The following is a 22,081-nucleotide window of genomic DNA, read 5'->3' as shown; positions in this document are numbered from 1 at the left end:
GCCCTCAGAAAGTTCTTCCTGATACAACTCTGTAGCTAAGAATTAGAGCACGGGCTTTTCTTTTTCCTCCTCCCACCCTGGCATTGTGTGTGTGTGTGTGTGTGTGTGTGTGTGTGTGTGTGTGAGAGAGAGAGAGAGAGAGAGAGAGAGAGAGAGAGAGAGAGAGATGTTAGATTGTAAATCTGAAGGCAGGGGCTGTCTTATCATGGGTATTTGTAAGCCATTCTGGAAGCCTTCGGGAGGGGATAAAAATGTTCTGTTTAGTTTTAATTTTTAATTTATTTTTTTTAATGGAAGATCTGTACAGCGCCATCAATTGCCATCACATTACAAAGCTCCGTGACAACTTGCCAAAGGAAGCTCATCAATAGTGGGACATTTCCAAGCTGAGCAGAGAAAAGCTTGCTCCATCTTTTTGAATTTTGTTCAAAATTCCCCACCATTTTGGGCTGTCGTATGAATCGAAGCCAAGCCTCATTGCCTATTGCTAAACATGCCCTTATCATTTCTAGCAACTTGTGGCATCTTGCCAAGCCAAGTTAGAACTTGGTTGGGAGCTGGGTTAGGAAGGTTTGGACAGCTGGTGTCTCATTGTTTTTGGAAACGCAAATGCATTCCCTCTCTCCACTCAGGCTCAAGGGAGACCAAGTCAAGCACAGTGTATAAGCTGGGCAGGTTTGCACTTCTGGCTACCATGAGCTTCCCATGGTTACTGATAATACAAGAGCTAAATCTTCCCCAGCTCTTTCTGTCTCTACCCTTATTGTTTGGCTCCCACGTCTGTCAATGCAGGGGCCTGCATGGAAAAGGGGAACAACTCCTTTAAGTTGCAGCATTTGGGACTTTTTCATTTAGAGCAAAAACAAGGAAGAAGAGGTGACATGATAGACCAGGCTTCCTCATCCTCGGCTCCCCAGATGTTTTTTGGCCTACAACTCCCATGATCCCTAGCTAGCAGAACCAGTGGTCGGGGATGATGGGAATTGTAGTCTCAAAACATCTGGAAGGCCGAGGTTGAGGAAGCCTGTGATAGATGTTTATACAGTTATGCTTGGTATGGAGAAAGTGTAGAGAGAGAAATGTTTCTTCCTCTCTCCTAATATTAGAACTTGTGCACTTCTTAGCATTACAGAACCCATCTTCTGGGTCAGGGATGAGGAGAAAGAAACATTTTTGGCTTGTGTTATTAAAGCCATTTCGCTCGGCATCCGCTACATCCTGCAGTTTGCCTTTTTCCAGCAGACAGAGAGCGGGGACTAGGAAGAGCTGCATCTCTTCATAAGCCAGACTCTCTGCTTTTTTGGAAGCAGGGTGGAAAGCGGGCTCGCCAGATGTCTCTGGGACTGACCTGCTCCAAGAGGCAGCAGCTTGGTGAATGTCTCCGTGGCTAATTAACGCCCATCTTCCAAAGAGAATGGGAGGGAAAGGGGATTCATGCTCCTCAGATGGGAATCTGCATGTGTGCATCACATTGTGAGCATCCGTAATAATATCCCAAATGACAGCAGGAGCTTTCTATACAGACTGTCACTCCCCAGCTCCTACACACACACACACACACACACACACACACACACACACACAGCTCACTCACGCTTTATGTCTGCCTCTAGGTCTATTTTGGACTGCCTTGTCTCTCTTCATTTTTCCCCATTTCCTTTTGCTTCCCTCTAATAGGACAGGCTGCTTCTGTGTATTCTCTCTGGATGACCTCCTCCCCATTTCCGCATGGCTGCTGCACATGACGTCTCACACACGCGCCAGGGACCCACAGTGTTGGGTAGAACCCAGTGTGCCTGCTCATGTTTGGCTTTTGGGCTTTGTTTTGGGGCATCTGGTTAGCCACGGTAAGTACAGAACACTGTCTCTTTCTACAGTGTTCAGTATGCACACAGCAGCCTCTGCCAACATCTCCTCTGTTAAATTGGTGCCACACAATACAGATGCCACGTTTGTAAGAATTAGATCTTTCAGTGTGGTAGCACCCACACTCAGGAATTCCCCGCTTTCTCACAACTGCGTAACAGGTCTTTTGTGGCACCTGTAACAGTGCCAGTTTCACAGAATGAAGTGGTCAAACAGGCCTATTTAGGGTAAGGCAATCCCACAATCTGACTTTGCTGGGATGCAGGTGGTGCTTGCTGATCAAAAGGTCGGTGGTTCGAATCCCTGCGACAGGGTGAGCTCCTGTTGCTCGGTCCTAGCTCCTGCCAACCTAGCAGTTTGAAAGCACACCAAAAAGTGCAAGTAGATAAATAGGTACCCTCAGACAGGAAGGTAAATGGCGTTTCCATGCGCTGCTCTGGTTTCGGTGTTCCATTGTGCCACAAGCAGCTTAGTCATGCTGGCCACATGACCCAGAACACCTGTCTGTGGACAAACGCCGGCTCCCTCAGCCTGTAAAGCGAGATGAGCACCGCAAACCCGGAGACAGGGGCGTAGCAAGGGGGGAGGAGGGGGCGGTCTGCCCCATTTTCCACAATGGAGGGGGTGACAAATTATCAAGAAACAATTACTGCCCTACTAGGGCGGTTCATAAAAAAAAACTTTTTTTAAAAAATGCCTGCTCCAAAGGTCTTATCTTACTATACTAGGGATTATATAGCTATATATGAAATTTCATGCATATCGGTTAATATCTTGACCCTCCTTCACCAAAATAGCTGTTTACTTGGCTGTTTTCCTATGTCGTGAAGGCTGAAATTTCAGTTCAGTGGAGCACTTACTGTTCCCAACCCTAACCCTGTGGAAAGCCATCTAATTAGACTTTTATTTGATTTTGGGATGTTTTTAGGAGGTAATTTAATTATTTTTTGATTTTATACCAATGTTATGTATCTGATGTTAGCCACCCTGAGCCCGACTTCAGCCGGGGAGGGCGGGATGTAAATAAAAGTTTTTTATTATTATTACTTGTTATTATTCCTTTGTAAGAAAATATGAAATAACGTAAAACCATTTTTCTGGGGGGGGGGGAATCAATGGGGTGGTTGTGACAAGAAATGTTCCGCACCGGGTACCACCTGACCTTCCTACACCTTTGGGGGGGGGACAAAAAAAAATATTTTGCCCCCGGGTACCAATTTACCTTGCTACGCCCCTGCCCGGAGTCGTCTGTGACTGGACTTAACTGTCAGGGGTCCTTTAACTGAATCCCACATGAAACCAGCAACAGCCTGGAAGTGCCCTCACTTTACTTTATTTTAAAACGCTATTCCAAACATCTCACATTTCCACAGGCATTGCCTCCCTTCCCTCATCCCTACTGCCGCATTGAAGTGGGACATTCACTGGCTAGCACGAGCTGCAACAATCCTGGTCGTCACAACCTTCTCCCAGTCAAGGCTGGTGCGGGTGATGGGCAGCTGTCTCCGAAAGGACTTCAGGTATGTGCCGTTCATGTGCTGATACTCTTCCATCAGCCCGCCTTGGATATCATTTTCAGCCTTCTCCACCAGCTTCGCAAAGTCTTGTGCTGTTTGGGTCTCATCCGTGACCAGCAGGGTCTCCTCGACATCCTTGGTGACCGTCAGGTGTGTGTTGCCATCCTCAAAGTAATGGGCTTGAACCATGATGGTGCCAGACACCTCGGTAGAAGTGGAGGCCGGTGCCAATGCAAAAGTCCATTCCGACTTCCACAGGCCATTCCAGAAAGAAGAGGGCTTGTATTGGTGGCTCTCGATGCAAGCCACAAAGATCTTCCGGACAGCTGTGTCCTTGATGAAGACGCTGCAAAGCCCCTCAGGGTAGTGGTTGCTGACATAGACCTTCAAGGCCTCTTGAAGTGCTCTCCTCCACAGTTCACCTTTCTCATCCTCCTCGGGTTGATCCTGGAAATTGCTCGGCACTCTCGTCAGGTGGTCATACTTGAAGGAGACTCTGTTCTGAGGGTCTAGGAAGCGGTTCTCCTCCAGCTCATTGTGACGGGTCAGCAACACCTCGCACTTTTTGCTTTTGACTGGAGTGAAATGATCTTTGTTGTGCACAGCACAAAGGCTGGCCACCTCCTCACACATCATGGTGTCGTCGTCCACCAGCATGCGCAGGTCACTGAAGGCCTCATTGAACTCTCCGGGCGGCGCCTGCTTCAAGAGTCGGCTCACCACCTGGGCTTTCTCTGGCTTTGCTAGGGTGTGGTCCCCAGACTCTTGTTCCTTTGACATGCTTTCCTAGTCTGCAAATGGCAAATCATAGGATTCTGGATGCAGCTGACCTGCAAAAAGCCCAAATGGATTGACTTATTTTGATGCACTGGCCTATGACACTTTATATACAAGGACCCACCCTAGTTACTACAGTACTTTGTTTTATACTCAGGTAGATAGCCGTGTTGGTCTGACACAGTAGAAATATATATAAAAATTAAAAAAAAACCTGTCTAGTAGCAGTAGCACCTTAGAGACCAACTAGGTTTGTCCTTGGTATGAGCTTTCATGTGCATGCACACTTCTTCAGATACTGTTTTTAATTGTTGTGTTTTACATTGTTGTAACCTGCCCTGGGACCTTCCGGTGACAGGTGGATAATAATAATCTCATACTCTGGGTGGCTTCCAACATACATAAAAACATAATTAAACATTTAAAAACTTTGTGATACAAGGCTGCCTTCAGGTGTCTTCTAAAGGTTGTAGAGTTAGTTATCTCCTTGGCTCAGGAATCGCCTAACTCCACACCCTCCAGCATTTCTCCGATGAAAATAGGGACATCCTAGGGAAAAGTGGGACATTCTGGGATCAATTCAGAAACCAGGACAGCTTCTATAAATCCAGGACTGTCCCTGAAAAATAGGGACACCTGGAGGATCTTTAATCTAGATATATTTTGGAAAGTTATTTGTTCACTATGCTTTTGGATACATTTTATTATATTGCAATCAAATTCTTAATGATGGCTCCAGAGATCAAGGATCAGGTTTGTGTCTATGTTTGGATGCAACTGGACGCCATTTTGAATCGTGGTGGTGGACTGAACCTTTCAAAACTGCACTGATTTTAAACCACTTATTTAAAAACTGTACTGATTTTGTTGGTTTCTTAGAATCCCTGAGCAACAACTGAGTACAAGTAGAAACAGTAGTAATGATAAATTATTACCTTTTAACACCAGGAACCTTCTGAAATCAAGGCAATTTTCAATCACGAGTCCAACAATTGCGTTTATCACTGAAATTAGAACGATTGGCAACCTTTAGAAAACTTGATTGGTGTTTGTTCCAATTCAGCAGTAAACAGCAGGTTTTCCTGGGGAAATGACAGGATGGAAGGGAAGGAACCCTGCTCAGACCTGTGCTTGTAAATCACTGGCCTGTGCCCATAAATCACAGCACAAACAGAAGTATGGGTGAGCCCACAGTTTAATTGCAGTTACTGGGGCTTACAGGTCTGAGGAGACCTGTACAGGACATTAAACTGAGAGAGAATCGCATGGTGACTTCAATCATTGCAGGATTGCTTGGCCACTTGGCACTGTCTTCGCATTGACTCTTCAGCGGTGGATACCATATTTGGTCCCTGAAGCTGCCTACACAACCTGGGCTGTGTGGAGTCACTGTAGACCAGCAACTAATGGCTTGTGGCCCCTGTCCATGGACAACCACTTTGAGTAGCACTGCACTAAGTGAAGCAGAAGCTATATCCTTTTCCAAAAGGCAGCTCTGTCCAAGCTGCAGATGCAAATGATAGCCTCAAGGACAGCATTTTGCCAAACACTCGGGTTACATCCAGGCAAGCTGTTCGTCGTTTGTTTTTCCAGGAGGTTACACAACTTGCATCTAAGCGAGTGTAATCCTACGTTTTCCACTGCATTTTCTGTTATGTACTAAGCTTGGATCCTAGAACAATAGGCAGGTAGGATCCTAGAATGCAACAATCTGATTGGTCTGCAGGAGCAGCCCAATCAGACCCCAGGAGGAAGTTAATCAGGCTATTAAGCTGGTAGGATACTAGGATGCAACAACTGATTGGCCGGCAGCAACAGCCCAATCAGGCTCCAGGAGGGAAACATAATCAACCAGTCAGATGGTACTCATTGTGTAAATAATGTCTTTAAAGCCTGAGGTTTTGGGGGAAAATTCAATCACTATTCCTATGAGCTGAAATAAAGAGCAGGAAATTACTACTCGACTCTGAGTATATTTCATTTTCCAATCACTTTCCTTATCACAACAATCTGATTGGGAGGTGGAGATTCATTTCAAGTGAACTCCAAGTCAACCATAATTGTGCAAGCTGGATTTTCCAGCCTTTGACTGGATCCAACCCAAAAACAACAGCCCAAAAGCGTCCTGCAGTGGCTATTTATTGACCATTAATTCTGATTTGTTTATGGAGTGCTTAGGGTGATGTTGAGTCGAGTAAATGTTCTCCCACTGTTCCCAATGCACTGATATGTCACTTTCCTTATTGCAAAAGTCTGCTTACTGGGGGAGGCGGGGTTGTTCCACAAGACACCCCCCCACCATCAACTATAGCTGTACAACCTGAGTTTGCCAGAATGTGATTGAGGGACAGCCTGGCAAGTGCCACTGAGGTTCAAGAGACTCTTAAGAAGAGGAATAGTAGCATGCAGGGATGGCTTGAGCTATTTCGGCACCTGAGACCAAAAGCCCCACTGCTGCCCCAAGAAGCTCTTGCAGAGTCTCCCTTGCCAAGCAGGTGGGGCTTTGCAGCAGCTCCTCCCTTCATAAGAAGCCAGTTTAAAGCCCCATCGCACTGCCCAGCAGCAAAGCTGGGTGGCAGAACACCTCTCCTCTTGCTGGTTTGGCAGGAGGGCAGGCATTCTGCAGAGCTTTCCCCCTGGTCCCTCTCTGCCCCTTGAGACCAGGGAGGCTAGCTGTAGAGGTGTGCCACCCCTTGGGGCAGGGGCAGATCTACATTTTAGGGGGTCCTGAAGCTTGAACTGTTATGGGGGCCCCTTCTCAACCAGCAACGAGGTCTGGGTAACCACTGTTACCTTCTTCGGTGGGATTGTTCCATGACAGAGCACCACGATGTTCTTTAATCTACACCTTAGATTTTCATTTAATCCGCTGCACTGGTTTGCCTCACATGACAAAGTCTCCGGTGCGAATAAATATTTCCTATGCCTTATAGTTTTCAAGTTATGTGGTGGGTGAAAATTAGGGAAATGTTATACACACACTAATAATGTTGCTTTTGGGGCCCCTCCAGGATTGGGGCCCTGAAGCTTAAGCTTCGTTAGTTTCATAGCAGATCCGTCTCTGCCTTGCGCTCTGGTAACATGGGAACAGATTCCCAAATATATAGTGCCATTTATTTTGTGGTGTACACAAACCAAAGGGGACATAGACAACCACCCCCACTTGAGCATATGAACCTTTAGATGTCCAGGGGTAACAGAAATAGTTGTCTTTTCGTGAATCTTTCTGTTTAGCTGGTGGAAAAATTATGGTGCAATATTGATAGCTTTTGAATATAGTAGTAGTAGTAGTAGTTGTTGTCCGTTATTAGTCACCTTTTTTGCTACAGCAACTCAAAGCCACTTACAATATTTTAAGCAAAAAACAAACAAACACATACATTAAAACCTCCCTATGTTAAAATATCCCGTCCATGTGAAAAGGCCATAGATAGGAAAAAGCCCAAAAGCCTGGCTAAAAAGGAATGCTTTTGCCTTTCGCCTGAAGGTATGTAATGATGGCACCAGGCAGGCCTCCCTGGGGAGAGTTCTTAGAACCCAGGAACTGTTGGATTCATTAGGCATCCACTGTAGCTTGGTAAATGGTGTGGGTGTGAGTTCTTTTATTCTGGTGCCCTCTTTTTCAGTTGTTTCTATTGATTGTCCTTCCTGGAAGAGACACCTATGGATAGGGGTTCATGACGTATTACTATGTGTCAAAATAAGAAGATAAGAAGGAGAAGCCAACCCAGAAGCTGGTGTTTCTACCACCAATTGTCTCTCTACATCAGGGGTCGGCAAACTACGGCTCCTGGGCAGGATCAGGCCCACCTGGGTCCTAAATCCGGCCCGTGCTGCAAAGCCAGAACCCGCCGTGAAGCCGAGACTACCGGCGATGGCGACGGGAGGAAGAGGCCAAGCGGCGGCGGCTCTGCCAATCAAACGCCGTGCCTGGTTTACCTCAGCGGCGTTTGATTGCCTGAGCCGCCGCCGCTCGGCCTCTTCCTCCCGCTGATTCTGCCACTGCCTTGGTGCTCCTGTGGGCCAGAGAATGGAGTGGACAAGCTCACTCTGCCTACCCACTTCATGAGGAGGAGGAGGAGGAGGAGGAGGAGGAGGAGGAGAAGAAGAAGAAGAAGAAGAAGAAGAAGAAGAAGAAGAAGAAGAAGAAGAAGAAGAAGAAGAAGAAGAAGAAGAAGAAGAAGTGGCGGCAGCAGCCCCTGGAAAGGCGCCTTCATTCTCTAGGCAGGAAGGAAGCCTGTTTTGCGCCACCACCGCCAGCCCTTCGGTGACTGAGGCAGCGGAAAACCAAGAAAGCAGCTGGGGCCTGGGGTGGGGGGGTGGGGAGGACTACTTGCCCCCCTCACAGTGTGCATAGGAATTTGTTTTTAGATGATAGATAGATAGATAGATGGATGGATGGATGGATAGATAGATAGATAGATAGTCTGGCCCTCCACAAGGTCTGAGGGACAGTGGACCAGCCCCCTGCAGAAAAAGTTTGCTGACCCCTGCTCTAGTTCATTTGCAAGTCTATGATGATATGCACTGGCTGAGGTTGGTGGGAGTTGCAGTCCAAAACCTTTGGACGGCACCAGGTCAGCAAAAGCCCTCCTAAAATAACTATTATACCAAGACTATAGGATACTGCAGACCTAAGTTATTCCAAGTGAACTTGAGACTTTAGAGCATGGAACATACAGCCCTTCAGAGGCTATTGAACTATGACCAACAGCCATGCTGGCTAGGACTGGTGGCAGTTGGAAGTCCAATAACATCTGGAGGGCTGCAGGTTTCTCCCCCCCCCCTCGCCCCACACTTTCGAGCTATCTAGTTGCTCTGATGTTGATTTTACCAAAGCGTTCAGGAAAATGAACATTTAACGAGCACCTTAATTAGCACCTCTGCCTAATTTGCTAAATGGGAGATGCCTAGATTGGAATTTACAAATAGAGTATAATGATATTTTGATCTGCTGTTCAGTGCAAAGCATCTGAAATGTGTTTGGTTTTTAACAGTTCTTTTCTGAACCCAGTCCGAATGAACTGAAATATACTAACATGTTTCACAATTTCAGCGTATTCCCCCTCTCTTATCTTTTATCTTTATCATGAGTAGAGTGTTTTTGGCATTCGAGAGGGTGTTTTGAAAGCCAGCAGGTTTGAGGGAAGCGACTCAAAATCTTTCCCCAAGAGAAAGTCACTTCAACAGACAGCAGCAGTGCAAGGGAGACCACAAACAAGCTGCCATCTCCTGACTTCAAAGCCATCTTAGGTCAGATCGGGACTACTCTGAAGCACCAGATCAGACCCCAAAATTGGAGTGCGTGCAGAGCCCTACCAACAACAACCTTAACTTGCCTGTGTGGAGGGTGTCCATCCATCCCATAATAAATACCCATCTGCAAGCTCCTCTAAGGCTCCTGGGTGCTAGTATTATGAGAGAGGTTTTCTTAGCCACTGTCTACACCGACTTCATGATTTTGAAAACCTCTGTCAATATGGCACATATTTCCTCTTCAATGATCTTTGTTTCTATGAATCTTGACCCTGGACCACACAACACTCTGAAATCATCAAATAGGACGCTAAGCTGTACACACCTGAAAAGACACGGGGAATTATCCTGACCTGTTTCTGCTGCACTGTTCAAGTTGGGATTTCAAAATGGCTGCATTCTATGCTCCCATAGCAACCAGGAGATACCTACCTGGGTTCTATATGAACAGTAGCATTACCCATCCCATGAAGGGAGGAGACAGTTCCCCACTAAAATAACTCAATGATGCATTCTCTAGAGCTTTTAGCAGCTATGATGGTGCCAGGGCCGTCTCGTCCATTTGGGCTGGTAGCACGGTGCACCAGGGCGCCGGGCCCCCAGGGGCACCCCTGCGAGCCTGCCGGCATACCGGGCGCCCCCTCCCCAACCCGCCCCCGCCCCCAAGGGCGGGCTGTTGGCTGGGTGCTCATGCGCCAGCGGCGCAGCCACTGCTGCCCATGCCAGTCCCGGGCGGGCTACGAGCCGGTCACCCTCACCTCCCATCCCGGGAGCATTGGAAGGGCGCACAGAGCCCAGCGCCACTCCAGCGCCACGCCCCTCATCCCCTGCTCGCCCACCCCCCCTCCCAAGGGGCGGCAAGCGCGAGAGGGAGGCGGTGGAGAGGCGGTACGCAGGGGGCGCCGGAGGGATCGCTGCGCCACGGCGGCCGATCTCCTTAAGACGGCCCTGGATGGTGCATCTCTCAACCTGCTCCTTTAGAACCATGTTCCTCAAGCTGGTTCCCTCCAGATGTTTTGGGAAAGGGTCACACTCACACCTTCTTTGTCATTAACAATCCCCAACCCATTGGATAGGAGAGCAAGAGAGAGATTTGCACCTCAATTTACACTTTCAATTCTCCTTGGCCCCTGAGTGAATTGAACCCTTCTCTGAACCAAAAGAATTGGGGGGGGGGGAACGTGTTTAAATCCCAGAATATTTAACACATTTGTCATATCAAATGTCAGCAAAATGCCAACAGTGTTATAACTCTCAAGAACTGACAAAGACATTCAGCGTAATTCTGGGTATGGGAGCCTCTACAATTTCTTTTTGGTCAAAGTCATTTTGCTAATTGCAGATTTGAAAAGAAGCATAATTAGGAATGGAGAGAGAGAATGAGAAAGAGAGAAACAATTCCTCGGCCACAGAATAGATTAACGCCATGGGATCCTTCATTATCTTTTATCTGTGTGAGGGAAAGGAGATAATCAGGAAGGTGGAAGGAAGACAGTGCCTTCATTTATGTGTTTTTTTTAATGTGAAACAGATCGTGGTAACATTGGTTTCTCTAGTATGGATTTTGTTTTTGTTCTTTTTTTTGCAGTTCTCTTGAGGTCACCAACAAATATGCAGTTAGAAATGGGGCTCCAGATAATCAAAATGCTTCTCAATTGACCTCTTCTTCACTAACTAAAGTGAAGATAGCAATGCAGGATGCTTTGTGTTGGGTGTTTGAAGATGCTTGTTTCAGAGGGAGGCTGAAATTCATTCACAGAAAAGTGTCTGAGGGCTAATCCATACTTACCTTTTACCTTGCTCTTCCCAAGCGCAGTGCCATGCTTTCCAAGCTCATTGTCTGAGCGCTCTTTCCTCCTTCCCTGGAGTTTTCCAAGCAAAAACCTGTTCTTTAAAGCTACAACAAACAGCAATTCAGGTGTTCCATGGATTTCCATTTGCTCCAGTTCAGCTTTAAAGAGCAGGTTATCACAGGGAAAGTGCCAGAGCAAAAAGAAAGGATGCTTGGGCATGAGGTTGGGGAAGGATGTTGTGAGTCTTCTCTCCTTAATAGCCACAAGGAATTCAGCCCTGGTGCTTTAAAGAATGCGGCTGTTCCCACATACCATGATGCTCCCTGCTCTCTTTGGAAGCAGCCATGGAGCGAAAATCAACTTCATAAATCCCAGAGATTCCTCCAAACAGCTCCTGTAAAATGAGATAGAGTAAGCAGCTGGTTTTGGAAGAAATTTGTTGCTAATATTCAGTGAGATTTGCTGCGCAGTCCCAAGGATGAAACGATGACTAAATAAAGTTGCATTGGGGGATGGGGAAAGTTTCACACCACAGAATATTCATCCAGTTAGTACTTCTTCAAGCAGATCTTCACAATACTGGCCTTTTTGGCATCAAACACACAGAGAGAGGGAGAGGGAGAGGGAGAGGGAGAGGGAGAGGGAGGGAGAGAGAGAGAGCTTTGCTGCTGGCTGCACTTATTGGGGCTGCAACTCAACCCAGCTTCCAGGTGAAGATACATACACAGTGCTCACCTTTGCAAGTACCTTCGCATTGTAGGTGTATACTTAAAAAATAATAATTTGGGCATGCATCTGCAAATATATACAGCATAGAAAGACACAACCCCGGAAGGCAGAGGCAGCGCCAGAAGTGACTGCACTTCAGTTTGCACAGGTGGGATGGAGCAGAAACAGCTTTGAATTTCATCTCTGATCGCTATGGCAACCTTCCTTCCAAGGTGATATGAATCTGGTCGCAGCAGCAGCCGAGAGGAGGTAAAGGTCACTGCTGCAGGAGGAGATGGGCATTGATGAAGGCCTTTTTAACAGGTCCCCAAGGGGCTGGCCTTTGCAAGCTACCTGAACGCTTTGATTGTGGAAGGGAAAGGGATGGAGAGAGAAACCTATTAGAATGGTCTCGGCAAAGCAGCGATAAAAAAGTGCATTTTCTGATGCAAACAACCCTATCTGTTTCCTGTCTATTGATAAATTTCTGCAGCTATTTTGGGGGAATGGTTTATAGGTTAATGGTTCTCAAACCTTTCCCCCCACAGACCACTTGAAAATTTATGAGGGTCTTAGTGGACCCCTTAATGGTTTTCCTGCCATTTGTAGCAAGTGTAATGCAGCGTGTTAGATTAATAGCTGTCCACTTTTCCCTTTTTTAAGGGAAATTCCCTTATTCCGAATAGGATTCCTCTCAAGAAAAGGGAAAAGTTGACAGCTATGGTTAGATTCTGTACAATGTTTACTTGTATTTCTACAAACCCACCATGAACCACCTGAATCCATGGACCACAGTTTGGGAACCCCTGTTATCGGTTATTATATGACATTTGTTGCAATATAGTATTATTGGCAGGGGTGCCAATTTAAATAAAATATTCGGGGGGGCAGGTAAGCCCCGCCCTGCATAATCAATCACATGATACGGTTCACGGACACCATTTGAATGGCAATGTCCATCAACTTGGTGGGGGTACTCAAATATTTTATTGGGGGGGTGAAGTAACCTCAACACCTTGGAGTTGGCTCCTATGCTCACAAAGTTGTTGTGGGGATACAATGGAAGGAGTGAGACACATGCATAGCATTGAGCTCCTCGCAAGAAAGTGTGTGCAATTTTGCTCCTGGGGGGAAGGGATCCCAGCCTTCAAGATGCAGCCCAGGGGGCAACTATGCCGTCAGAATGGGCTGGGGAGTTTCTAAGGGAGAGCTTTGCCTCCTTAACTGGAAAGGACTCCTTGTGGCAAAAGTTTCAGGGGCTTGCGTCAAGCAAAATTTGTGATGGCCAAGGCCACAGAATGGGACCAGGCCTCCATTATGTAACCGTTCCCTTGCTGCCTTCCAAAAATCTGAACAAAGTAAGCTGTTTTCTGCCAACAACACAATGAGGCAGATTGAACTTTGCATCAGAACCGTTAGGAGAGCCCGCTGAATCTTCCTTCTAATTTCAGCTTCGCTAATTTGGACTAATGACTGGGGGGAATGCTTGCTGGTTCATCGGAGGGCAGGGAGAGCTTTGCAGTTCACTATCCTCTGTGAACCATATTATATATTTGGGCTACTGGATTGTAACATTTATAACGGGACGTTTTGTTAAGGTGGGTTGTGATTGTGAACATTGCATCCTTCATAGTTCGGACCCCATTGTTGTCATCCCATCTCTCTAGGTTAAGCACCTGAGTAAAAGGAAGAGCTAGTTATGCTTTGTATCCCTATTGATAACCAGCTTTACTTACTTATGTGCATATTCCTTTGTCTCCTGGATAAGAACCTTTGTTCGTGCTCCATTTGGGGAATCAGCTGCTCATCAAGACCTCCATCCTTTACCAGGCCACAATTATTTTAATGTCTACTACTAACATGCATTTCATAGTTCACAATACGTTTCCTAGGAATTCTACTTACAAAATACCATAGACTGGTAAACCTTAAAGCAGGCTTTTGCTATTGCCCCTATATTGTGAAATGTCCTTCCCTCTGCCATGTCTTCTGCCCAGGCTTTCCGTAACCAGTAAGACTGGTCCCTGTTTTTGTTTGGATTCCCTGAACCTTCTTTTAGTAGGTTTTTAGGCTGCTATTTTTGGGACACAGATGGTGCTGTGGGTTAAACCACAGAGCCTAGGGCTTTCTGATCAGAAGGTCGGCAGTTTGAATCCCCACAACGGGGTGAGCTCCCGTTGCTTGGTCCCAGCTCCTGCCCACCTAGCAGTTCGAAAGCACATCAAAAGTGCAAGTAGATAAATAGGTACCTCTCCAGCGGGAAGGTAAACGGCGTTTCCGTGCACTGCTCTGGTTCGCCAGAAGCAGCTTTGTCATGCTGGCCACATGACCCGGAAGCTGTATACAAGCTCCCTTGGCCATTAACGTGAGATGAGCGCCGCAACCCCAGAGTCGGACACGACTGGACCTAATGGTCAGGGGTCCCTTTACCTTATGCTGCTATTTTACACTGTGTTTTTGTTTTGTTGGTGTTTTTTATTGATGATGCTGTTTATTGTTTTTATGTAGTACACTGCTTGGAGATTCTGAAAATATTAAGGAGATTATCAATGATTTTAAGTTTAAAAAACTGTGCATCCTATAATATACTAGCAGCAAATTCCTTCTCTGAGAGTAGAATCCTTATGCAGCTGAAACATCCATGCAGGAGAGGCACTAACCCTGAATGCAGGCAGAATGTGTTTTGCAAAAATGTGCACATTGTGCAAAATTGAATACATTACAAACATATGTATATTAGGAGAAATTCAACTAAAATGGTGGTGAATTTGCAAAACCCAACATGCATAAGTGCAGAGAACTGAATTTAGGAATGGAAAAAATGAGAGACAGAAAGTGAAATTGACAGATTCGCCCACTTTGCATGCAGAAGATCTCCCATTCAATCCCTGACATCTCTGGGATCGACTCCTACCTGAAACCCTGCAAAGTTTCTGCCACTCATTGTAGACAATACTGAGCTAGAGATGGACCAATGGACTGACCCACATGACTTACCCCAAAGAATCCTGGGAACTGTAGTTCCCCACTCACCCTTTTCATGATTCTTTGGGGGAGGTCATCTGCTTCAAACATGCATTGACTGTGCTTTAAACATATGGTGTGCATGTGCCCCTGTCACCCTTCACTAGTCCCTGCAGGCTAAGACCACACCCATTTCGAGTGTCTTGCTTCCAGCTGCCCTGAACCCACTCCAGAGATTTAACTGCACATCCAGAATGGGCTGTTTTTTTCAGCTTTGAGCACTCACCTGGGAAGTTCTGCTTTCCATGCCCTCCTGATTATCCGTCAGAGTTCCACAAGAGCACGGTGCCCTTTGAACATTTCCTCTTGAGGTCATGCCACAGATTTCCTTCTCTTTCTTCCCCATCCCCCCAAGTCTAGCAAACACTTTAAATACTAAATGAGTGTTCTGTGTTCCGAATCTGCCCTGGCTTTCATTTCAAGACAGGAGCAACTCCCTTTTGAACATGGCCAGGCAAGAAAGTCTCCTTTTGTGGTGCTTTGTTAATAAATAGCATGGAGTGGCTATAAATAAAGAGAGGTGACTGGATAATTCCTCACCCTCAGCACTATGCAAAGTTGAGCAGGGAGGTGGAACAAATGAAGAATTCTCCACTGCAACTCACCAGTACTCTTAGTTAACTGTGTTTATTTTAGGACGCGGGTAGTGCTGTGGGTTAAACCACAGAGCCTAGGGCTTGCTGATCAGAAGGTTGGCGGTTCGAATCCCTGCAATGGGGTGAGCTCCCGTTGTTTGATCCCTGCTCCTGCCAACCTATCAGTGTGAAAGCACGTTGAAGTGCAAGTAGATAAATAGGTACCACTGTGGTGGGAAGGTAAACGCCGTTTCCGTGCGCTGTTCTGGTTCGCCAGAAGCGGCTTAGTCATGCTGGCCACATGACCCGGAAGCTGTACGCCGGCTCCTTCGGCCAATAAAGCAAGAGGAACGCCACAAACCCAGAGTCATCCGCGACTGGATCTAATGGTCAGGGGTCCCTTTATCTTTATGTTAGGACAGGAAGGGGGAAGTTTCCTCAGCCTGAGGGCCATATCCCCAAATTGACAACCTTTCGATATATGGAATGGGAGTGGGAAGGAACACCACTTGTCATCTACTCCAATACAGGAATCACAGCTAAAGAACCCCTGATAGATAGTCATCCAACCTCCATTTAAAAACCTCCAATGAGGATCTACCACCTTCCAAAGTGGTCCATTCCATTGTCAAACAGCTCTTACTGTCAGGTTCTTCCTACTGTTTAGCTGGAATATCCTTTCTTGTCATTTGAATCCGTTGGTTCAGATCCTACCCTTTGGAGCAACACAAAAGAGCCTGCTCCATCATCCATGTGACAGCCCTTCAGATATTTGAAGACAGCTATCATATCTCCTCTCAAGTCTTCTCTTTTCCAGATTAAATATACCCAGCTGCCTCAATTATTCCTCATAAGGCTTGGTTTCCAGACCCTTTATCAACCTTGGTTGCCCTCCTCTGAATACCTTCCAGCTTGTCAATATCCTTCTTAAACTGTAGTGCCCAGAACTGGACACTGGACTCCAGGTGTGGTCTGACCAAGGCAGAATAGAGCCTATTACAGTGGTATCTCGGGTTACAGACGCTTCAGGTTACAGCCTCCGCTAACCCAGAAATAGTACCTCGGGTTAAGAACTTTGCTTCAAGATGATAACAGAAACTGCGCAATGGCAGTGCAGTGGGAGGCGCCATTAGCTAAAGTGGTACCTCAGATTAAGAACAGTTTCAGGTTAAGAATGGACCTCCATACAAATTAAGTTCTTAACCCGATTAAGTTCACTAGCCTTCCATTGATGCAGCCTAGGATAGCTTTTGCTGTGTGTGTGTGTGTGTGTGTGTCTGCTGCATGTATGCACACATCTTCCTACATGCAAAAAAAGTAAAACTGTTGTTGCACTGAGGCCCACGTCACCACCAACAGCACTTAGAGGCAAACCGACCAAAGTTGCCCTTTCCAAAACAAAAGCTGCCCTGTGAAATTCATGCACTGACACATTTTGCAATGCAGTTCTGCAGCCAAGCAATAAGTACAAAAATGCATGAACTAGACTAGTGTGTGCCTAAAAATGCATATATTAGCCACACACAAAAATACCATACCAAAGGCATGTTATTAGGGGAAACGGCTTTGCAAAAATGTGTATCTTATGCAAAATTGCATACAAAAATGTTCATCAGAAATTTACACTAAAATCCTGGTGAATTTTCAAGAGGATTTTCTTTTTCTTTCTTAAAAAAGAGCAAATAGCTACAGTGAGAAACTAAGAGAACCGAAAGGGACATATCCATACACCCCCAGACTCTGCATGCCTACTTTAAGGGTGGGAGTGGGTAGCTGCAGTGTTGAAGGGGTCCTACTCTAGCAAGCACCCCCTCCAACCACTCAAGGCCCTCCAAAACCCGAAACCGGCACTGGGTCTTAAACATCAGTTTCCAGCTCTTAAGATGTCTGAATCCTGGCCCAGAAGAGAAGGCAGGGGAACTTGCAAGCAAAAGTAGATTTTCACCCAGAGACCAGAGCTCTTTTAAGGCCATTACCTGCATCCGTAAAGCCAAAAGCTTTTTTCTTTCTGAATAATGAGAGACAGCAGGGGGAGAAAGAACCACACACCTCTGGGATCAAAGAGCTGAACCAGAAAGATTGGAAGGGCAACAAATCACGGAAACTTGAGGCAGATAAGGCTTATTCCAGCTGTCAAAACAGTTTTGTCATGGGGAGGCTAAGACATTGTGCAGGCTTAAATCCTTGCATTTAACTCCAAAACCTAGTTGGGAGAACTCCAGTGTTATGAGCACTGATGTCATACTTAGAACATGCACTTGCATGATGCCACACACACACACACCCGTTGCCATCCAAAACCCACCTTTTCCATGAAGCTTGTGGTTTAACCCCTCAAGTCGTCATCAACCATTTAAGCAAAGCCTGAATGCATCAGCTTCCATCCCTCAGTCATCATGATCTTTCCACCTCCTTCCTCTTTCAGTTTTGCTCATCTCCCTCTTAGTTTAGATTCTGAGTGGGAAGGGAGTGTTAGCATTTTGCTGTTTTGTTTTAACCATTTATATGTTTTTATCCTGCATTTCATTCTGTGAACTGCCCTCAGATCTTATGCTTAAGGGTAGTATATATAAATAATCATCGTCATCAAGTACCTCAGACCAGGAATCTGCTTTCTTTTTAAGCTTATGTTCCTTAAATTTCAAACAAGTCTACCCAGACATATACATAGCTCTGTGCATTTGTTTTTAAAAGTTTTACCAATTTTATCTGGGTTTTATTAGGTCTACTGCTTAGGTCACCTTTAGATTAAGCGGCCTGTAACTTTTTCTAATGAGAATAAATAAAGCCTGGTAGGCTAACATAGAGAGAGAAATCATGAGCCTGACCATCTTGAGCCCATTCACCCTCACAAGCACCATCTCAAGTAAGTATTTGCCATTTTCCGCATATGGAAGGGAGATCTTGAAGAAGAGGCAAGGTCTCGGACAAGGGCCAAGATCTTTCAGGGCAGCTTGTCTGAGATGACAATTGGTAGTAAGAAGGCTGATCGCCGAAGAATTGATGCTTTTGAATTATGGTGCTGGAGGCGACTCTTGAGAGTCCCATGGACTGCAAGAAGATCAAACCTATCCATTCTTAAAGAAATCAGCCCTGTGTGCTCACTAGAAGGACAGATCCTGAAGTTGAGGCTCCAGTATTTTGGCCACCTCATGAGAAGGGAAGACTCCCTAGAAAAGACCCTGATGTTGGGAAAGATGGAGGGCACAAGGAGAAGGGGACGACAGAGGATGAGATGGTTGGACAGTGTTCTCGAAGCGACTGGCATGAGTTTGGCCAAACTGCGGGAGGCAGTGGAGGAGAAGGGTGCCTGGCGTGCTCTGGTCCATGGGGTCACAAAGAGTCGGACACGACTGAACGACTGAACAATAACAACAGTATGAGCAAGGGGAGACTTGAGGGCAGAGGTTCAGGGACTCACACAGTAGAATAGGGACACAAACACAGCAGGATTGGCTTACTACAAGACCATCAAATCCAGAATCTCACCTAGCTGGTGCTTGGGGTAGGGTTGAGGGGATCTACAGCAGGGGTGTCCAAACTCTTTTCAAAGAGGGCCAGATTTGATGAAGTGAACATCCATGAGGGCCAACCAAAGTTGTTGACTTTTTAGGATTTGAAGTTGACCTTTTTACTATTTTACCCCAAAGTCGTTGAGCTTTTCTTAATATTGAAGTTGTGGACCTTTTTTTAGGGTTTTACCCCGGGAAATAAACTACCACAGGGGGGCCACTTTAGGCCCCTAAACTGACTTTGGACATGCCTGGTCTACAGTCAGTGTCAATGCAGCAAGATTTAACCATCATTGGTGAGCAAGGATTTAATCCCACTCTTTATGTTCAAAAGACAAAACTTGCCAGCCAGATATACATTTTTAAGGACAGGGGGGAATTATCAACAGCCTTGTCCCTCCAAGGAGGAGCCGACATCAAGGGTTTTCTCAAAACAGTTCTATTTTATTTGAAGTCTGCCCCAAGAATAACATACACCCATGGGCTGGAGGAGACATGGTCTTGTTCTCTGGATCCAGTCACATAAAGAGCAGGAAGGCACAGCTATCAGGTCTGTATTGCAGACTCCCCCAACCTGATGTCCTCCGAGATGTTTGGGACTACAACTCCCATCAGCCCCAGGGATAATGGGAGCTGAAACTCAACAACATCCCGAGGTCCACAGGCTCCCCAGTCTCTCAGATAGATGAGCATGCAATTTCAAACCATAGTTCACCACTTCATTGAGAAGGCGGCAGAAAACCACACTTATCAGAGACCCTTGATGACCATAACTTCTCATGGATCTCTTTTGTAACAAAAGAAAAGAAAAGCAGGAGATAAAATCACTCGTCACAACTGACTACCAGACGGAAAAATGGGCAATTCCCCCCAAAACATTGCAAGATGCTTAGAAGTCACTTTGTGTTAATGAAATGGTTCACACATGGCTATTATTTACAGAGATGGAAGGGGAGAATATGTGGTTAGGGCTGATGCCCATTATTTCAAATAACCAAAGACACAGTATTAACCCTCTCCCAGTTTTACAAAAGAAATCAAACATTTTTTGTAGTTTTATGTGGGTCAACTGAAGTGTTCCATAACCCTTTAATGAAATAAACTTAAGAGAACATTTTCATCAGACACCACCACCAAGATTTAAGGGGTGTGCATGTGTGTGTTAGAGAAATACATAGCTTAGGAGAGAATTTTGGCCTCCCGCCTGCATCTGCAACTAAAGATCAAAGGGTTTGGCTGACATCATCGTCAAAGGCTTGGGGGACAGTTGTCGTCCTGTCCTAAAGGAGGTGGCCAGCTGCACCCTCCAAACACCTGGAATTTCAATCAGCTGGTTTATACTTTCAGGAGACTCAAGAGATAAAAGCTTTGTCTGAATTACTGCAGTTAGCTGTGGGGTTGCAGGTATGGAGAAGGAGGACTCAAAGGCTTATGTGTAATTATTTCAGATACAAATAATGCTACCCGCACACAGAGAACTAGCATTTGAGGGAAGGCTAGCCTTCTCTCTGATGTGCTAGGTTTTTTGTGCAGGGATTTCCCCCCCCACACACACACACACACAGAGAGAGAGGGGGGGGAACACTCAAACATCCAACTCTCTCCACCTATAGCCTCAGGTGGCAGCAGCCCTAGAAAAAAATGGTTCTGCTTGATTCCATCAGTTAAATAAATTGAACTTTAATATCCACAGCTGAGCATCTTTGAACGCTGCCTTGTGAACTTCTTAGGCAGGCCACTTTTCAAGTAGTGTGCTTTCTTTAAAAAAAATGACACAACCATCCTGGCATTCTCCTAAAGTTCATTATATCTTGGGAAAGTGACCCAAACCAAATCAGGTGTCACTGAACCTTCAGGCTGGTAAAGTTTGAAGAGATGCCACATTACGTGCATTCCAGCAAAAATGACTTGCTCATCATAGATGTACCTTCCAGACTTAAAACAAAACAAAACCAAGAACGCTTAGATGCCAGTTCCTGATAGTAGCCAGCAAACTCTATATACTACAAAAAGAGCAAGCAAGTTTCCTGGTCAGTTAACAGACTTTCTTGGACTTGTAAGATTCCAAGAAAACTTGAGGTCTAGAAACTTTAAATCCCACCATGAGCAATGCTGTTTCTCCCATAAGAGCATCCCACTTTGGACTGGGCTGGATCCATGCTTCGCCCTTGTCCAAAACATGCGGAAGGTGCCAGGATTATGAAAGGCTGCCTTAGGGAGAGATGGCTGAACCAAAGCAATTCCATCTCTTGAAAATTGGAAATGTAGCAGAGGTTTCACAAACAGGAAATGACATCCAGCCACTTAGGTGGGCAGGACGACAATCGGAAGAAGCCATAAAGCCAAGCAGTGCACGGACACTGGATGCAAGGAGGCAAGGTAGGAGCCAAAACTTAAAACCTTGCATCATTCCCCTCTGGAAAAGGGTGTTTTAGTAAAAACAGGTGGATCCAGTTGGAAATGTGCTTCATGCTCAATTAGATTTTATATACTGCAACAGGAAGGGGCACATTTTCTATATGAGGAACCATAATATGCTAAAAGTGTAAAGTAAGAACAATATTACTCCCGTGCAGGGCATTCCTAGGCTGAAGTATGTGTGCTGCTGCTCTTTGCTTCCCCCCCCACAAAAAAATCACTGCCAGCCCAACCCTCCAATGTCTCTGCTTGCAGAACAGAGCTAGGACCACGAGGCATCTTCCAAAAAAAACTCTTGCCACCACTTAAAATTTCTGCAACTCCCACCTGCCAAGAACTCCACCCAGTTCCAAGCTATCAGGAAATCCTAAGAGTTGATGAGAGGTTTTTGGTTTCTGTGTGACAGCAAAGAAGCAAAAGGCAGGCGAGCCTCCTGTGGCTAGCCCTGAATATTTCTCAATCCACATCCCAAGAAGGGCAGGTAAATTCACTGGACAGAAGGCAGCAACACAGAGAGGATTAAAACAATCCCATTCTCAAAGAGCAGCAGGTCTGTTAACGCTGACCTCTGCTAAATGTCCAGTTCTGGGAACAGAACATCAAAAGAAGTCAGCATCCCTCCATGCCTCAAAATG

General features: G+C 45.9%; 1 protein-coding gene across 1 annotated transcript; it reads right to left on the bottom strand.

Moving 5' to 3' along the window:
* Positions 1-3,190: 3,190 nt before the first annotated feature.
* LOC117057182 (F-actin-capping protein subunit alpha-1-like) lies at positions 3,191-9,790 on the bottom strand. Its single transcript, XM_033168029.1, has 2 exons — positions 9,742-9,790; positions 3,191-4,174 (listed from the first exon to the last, which is right to left on the bottom strand). Exon 2 carries the CDS (start codon positions 4,161-4,163, stop codon positions 3,288-3,290), a length of 876 nt encoding a protein of 291 aa, XP_033023920.1. The 5' UTR covers positions 4,164-4,174; positions 9,742-9,790; the 3' UTR covers positions 3,191-3,287.
* Between the last annotated feature and the right edge of the window lie 12,291 nt (positions 9,791-22,081).

This window comes from Lacerta agilis, chromosome 13 (assembly GCF_009819535.1).
Source record: "Lacerta agilis isolate rLacAgi1 chromosome 13, rLacAgi1.pri, whole genome shotgun sequence".
Lineage (NCBI taxonomy): Eukaryota > Metazoa > Chordata > Lepidosauria > Squamata > Lacertidae > Lacerta > Lacerta agilis.
Note: the sequence above shows the minus strand (reverse complement) of the source record. Positions and strands in the feature narration are given on the sequence as shown.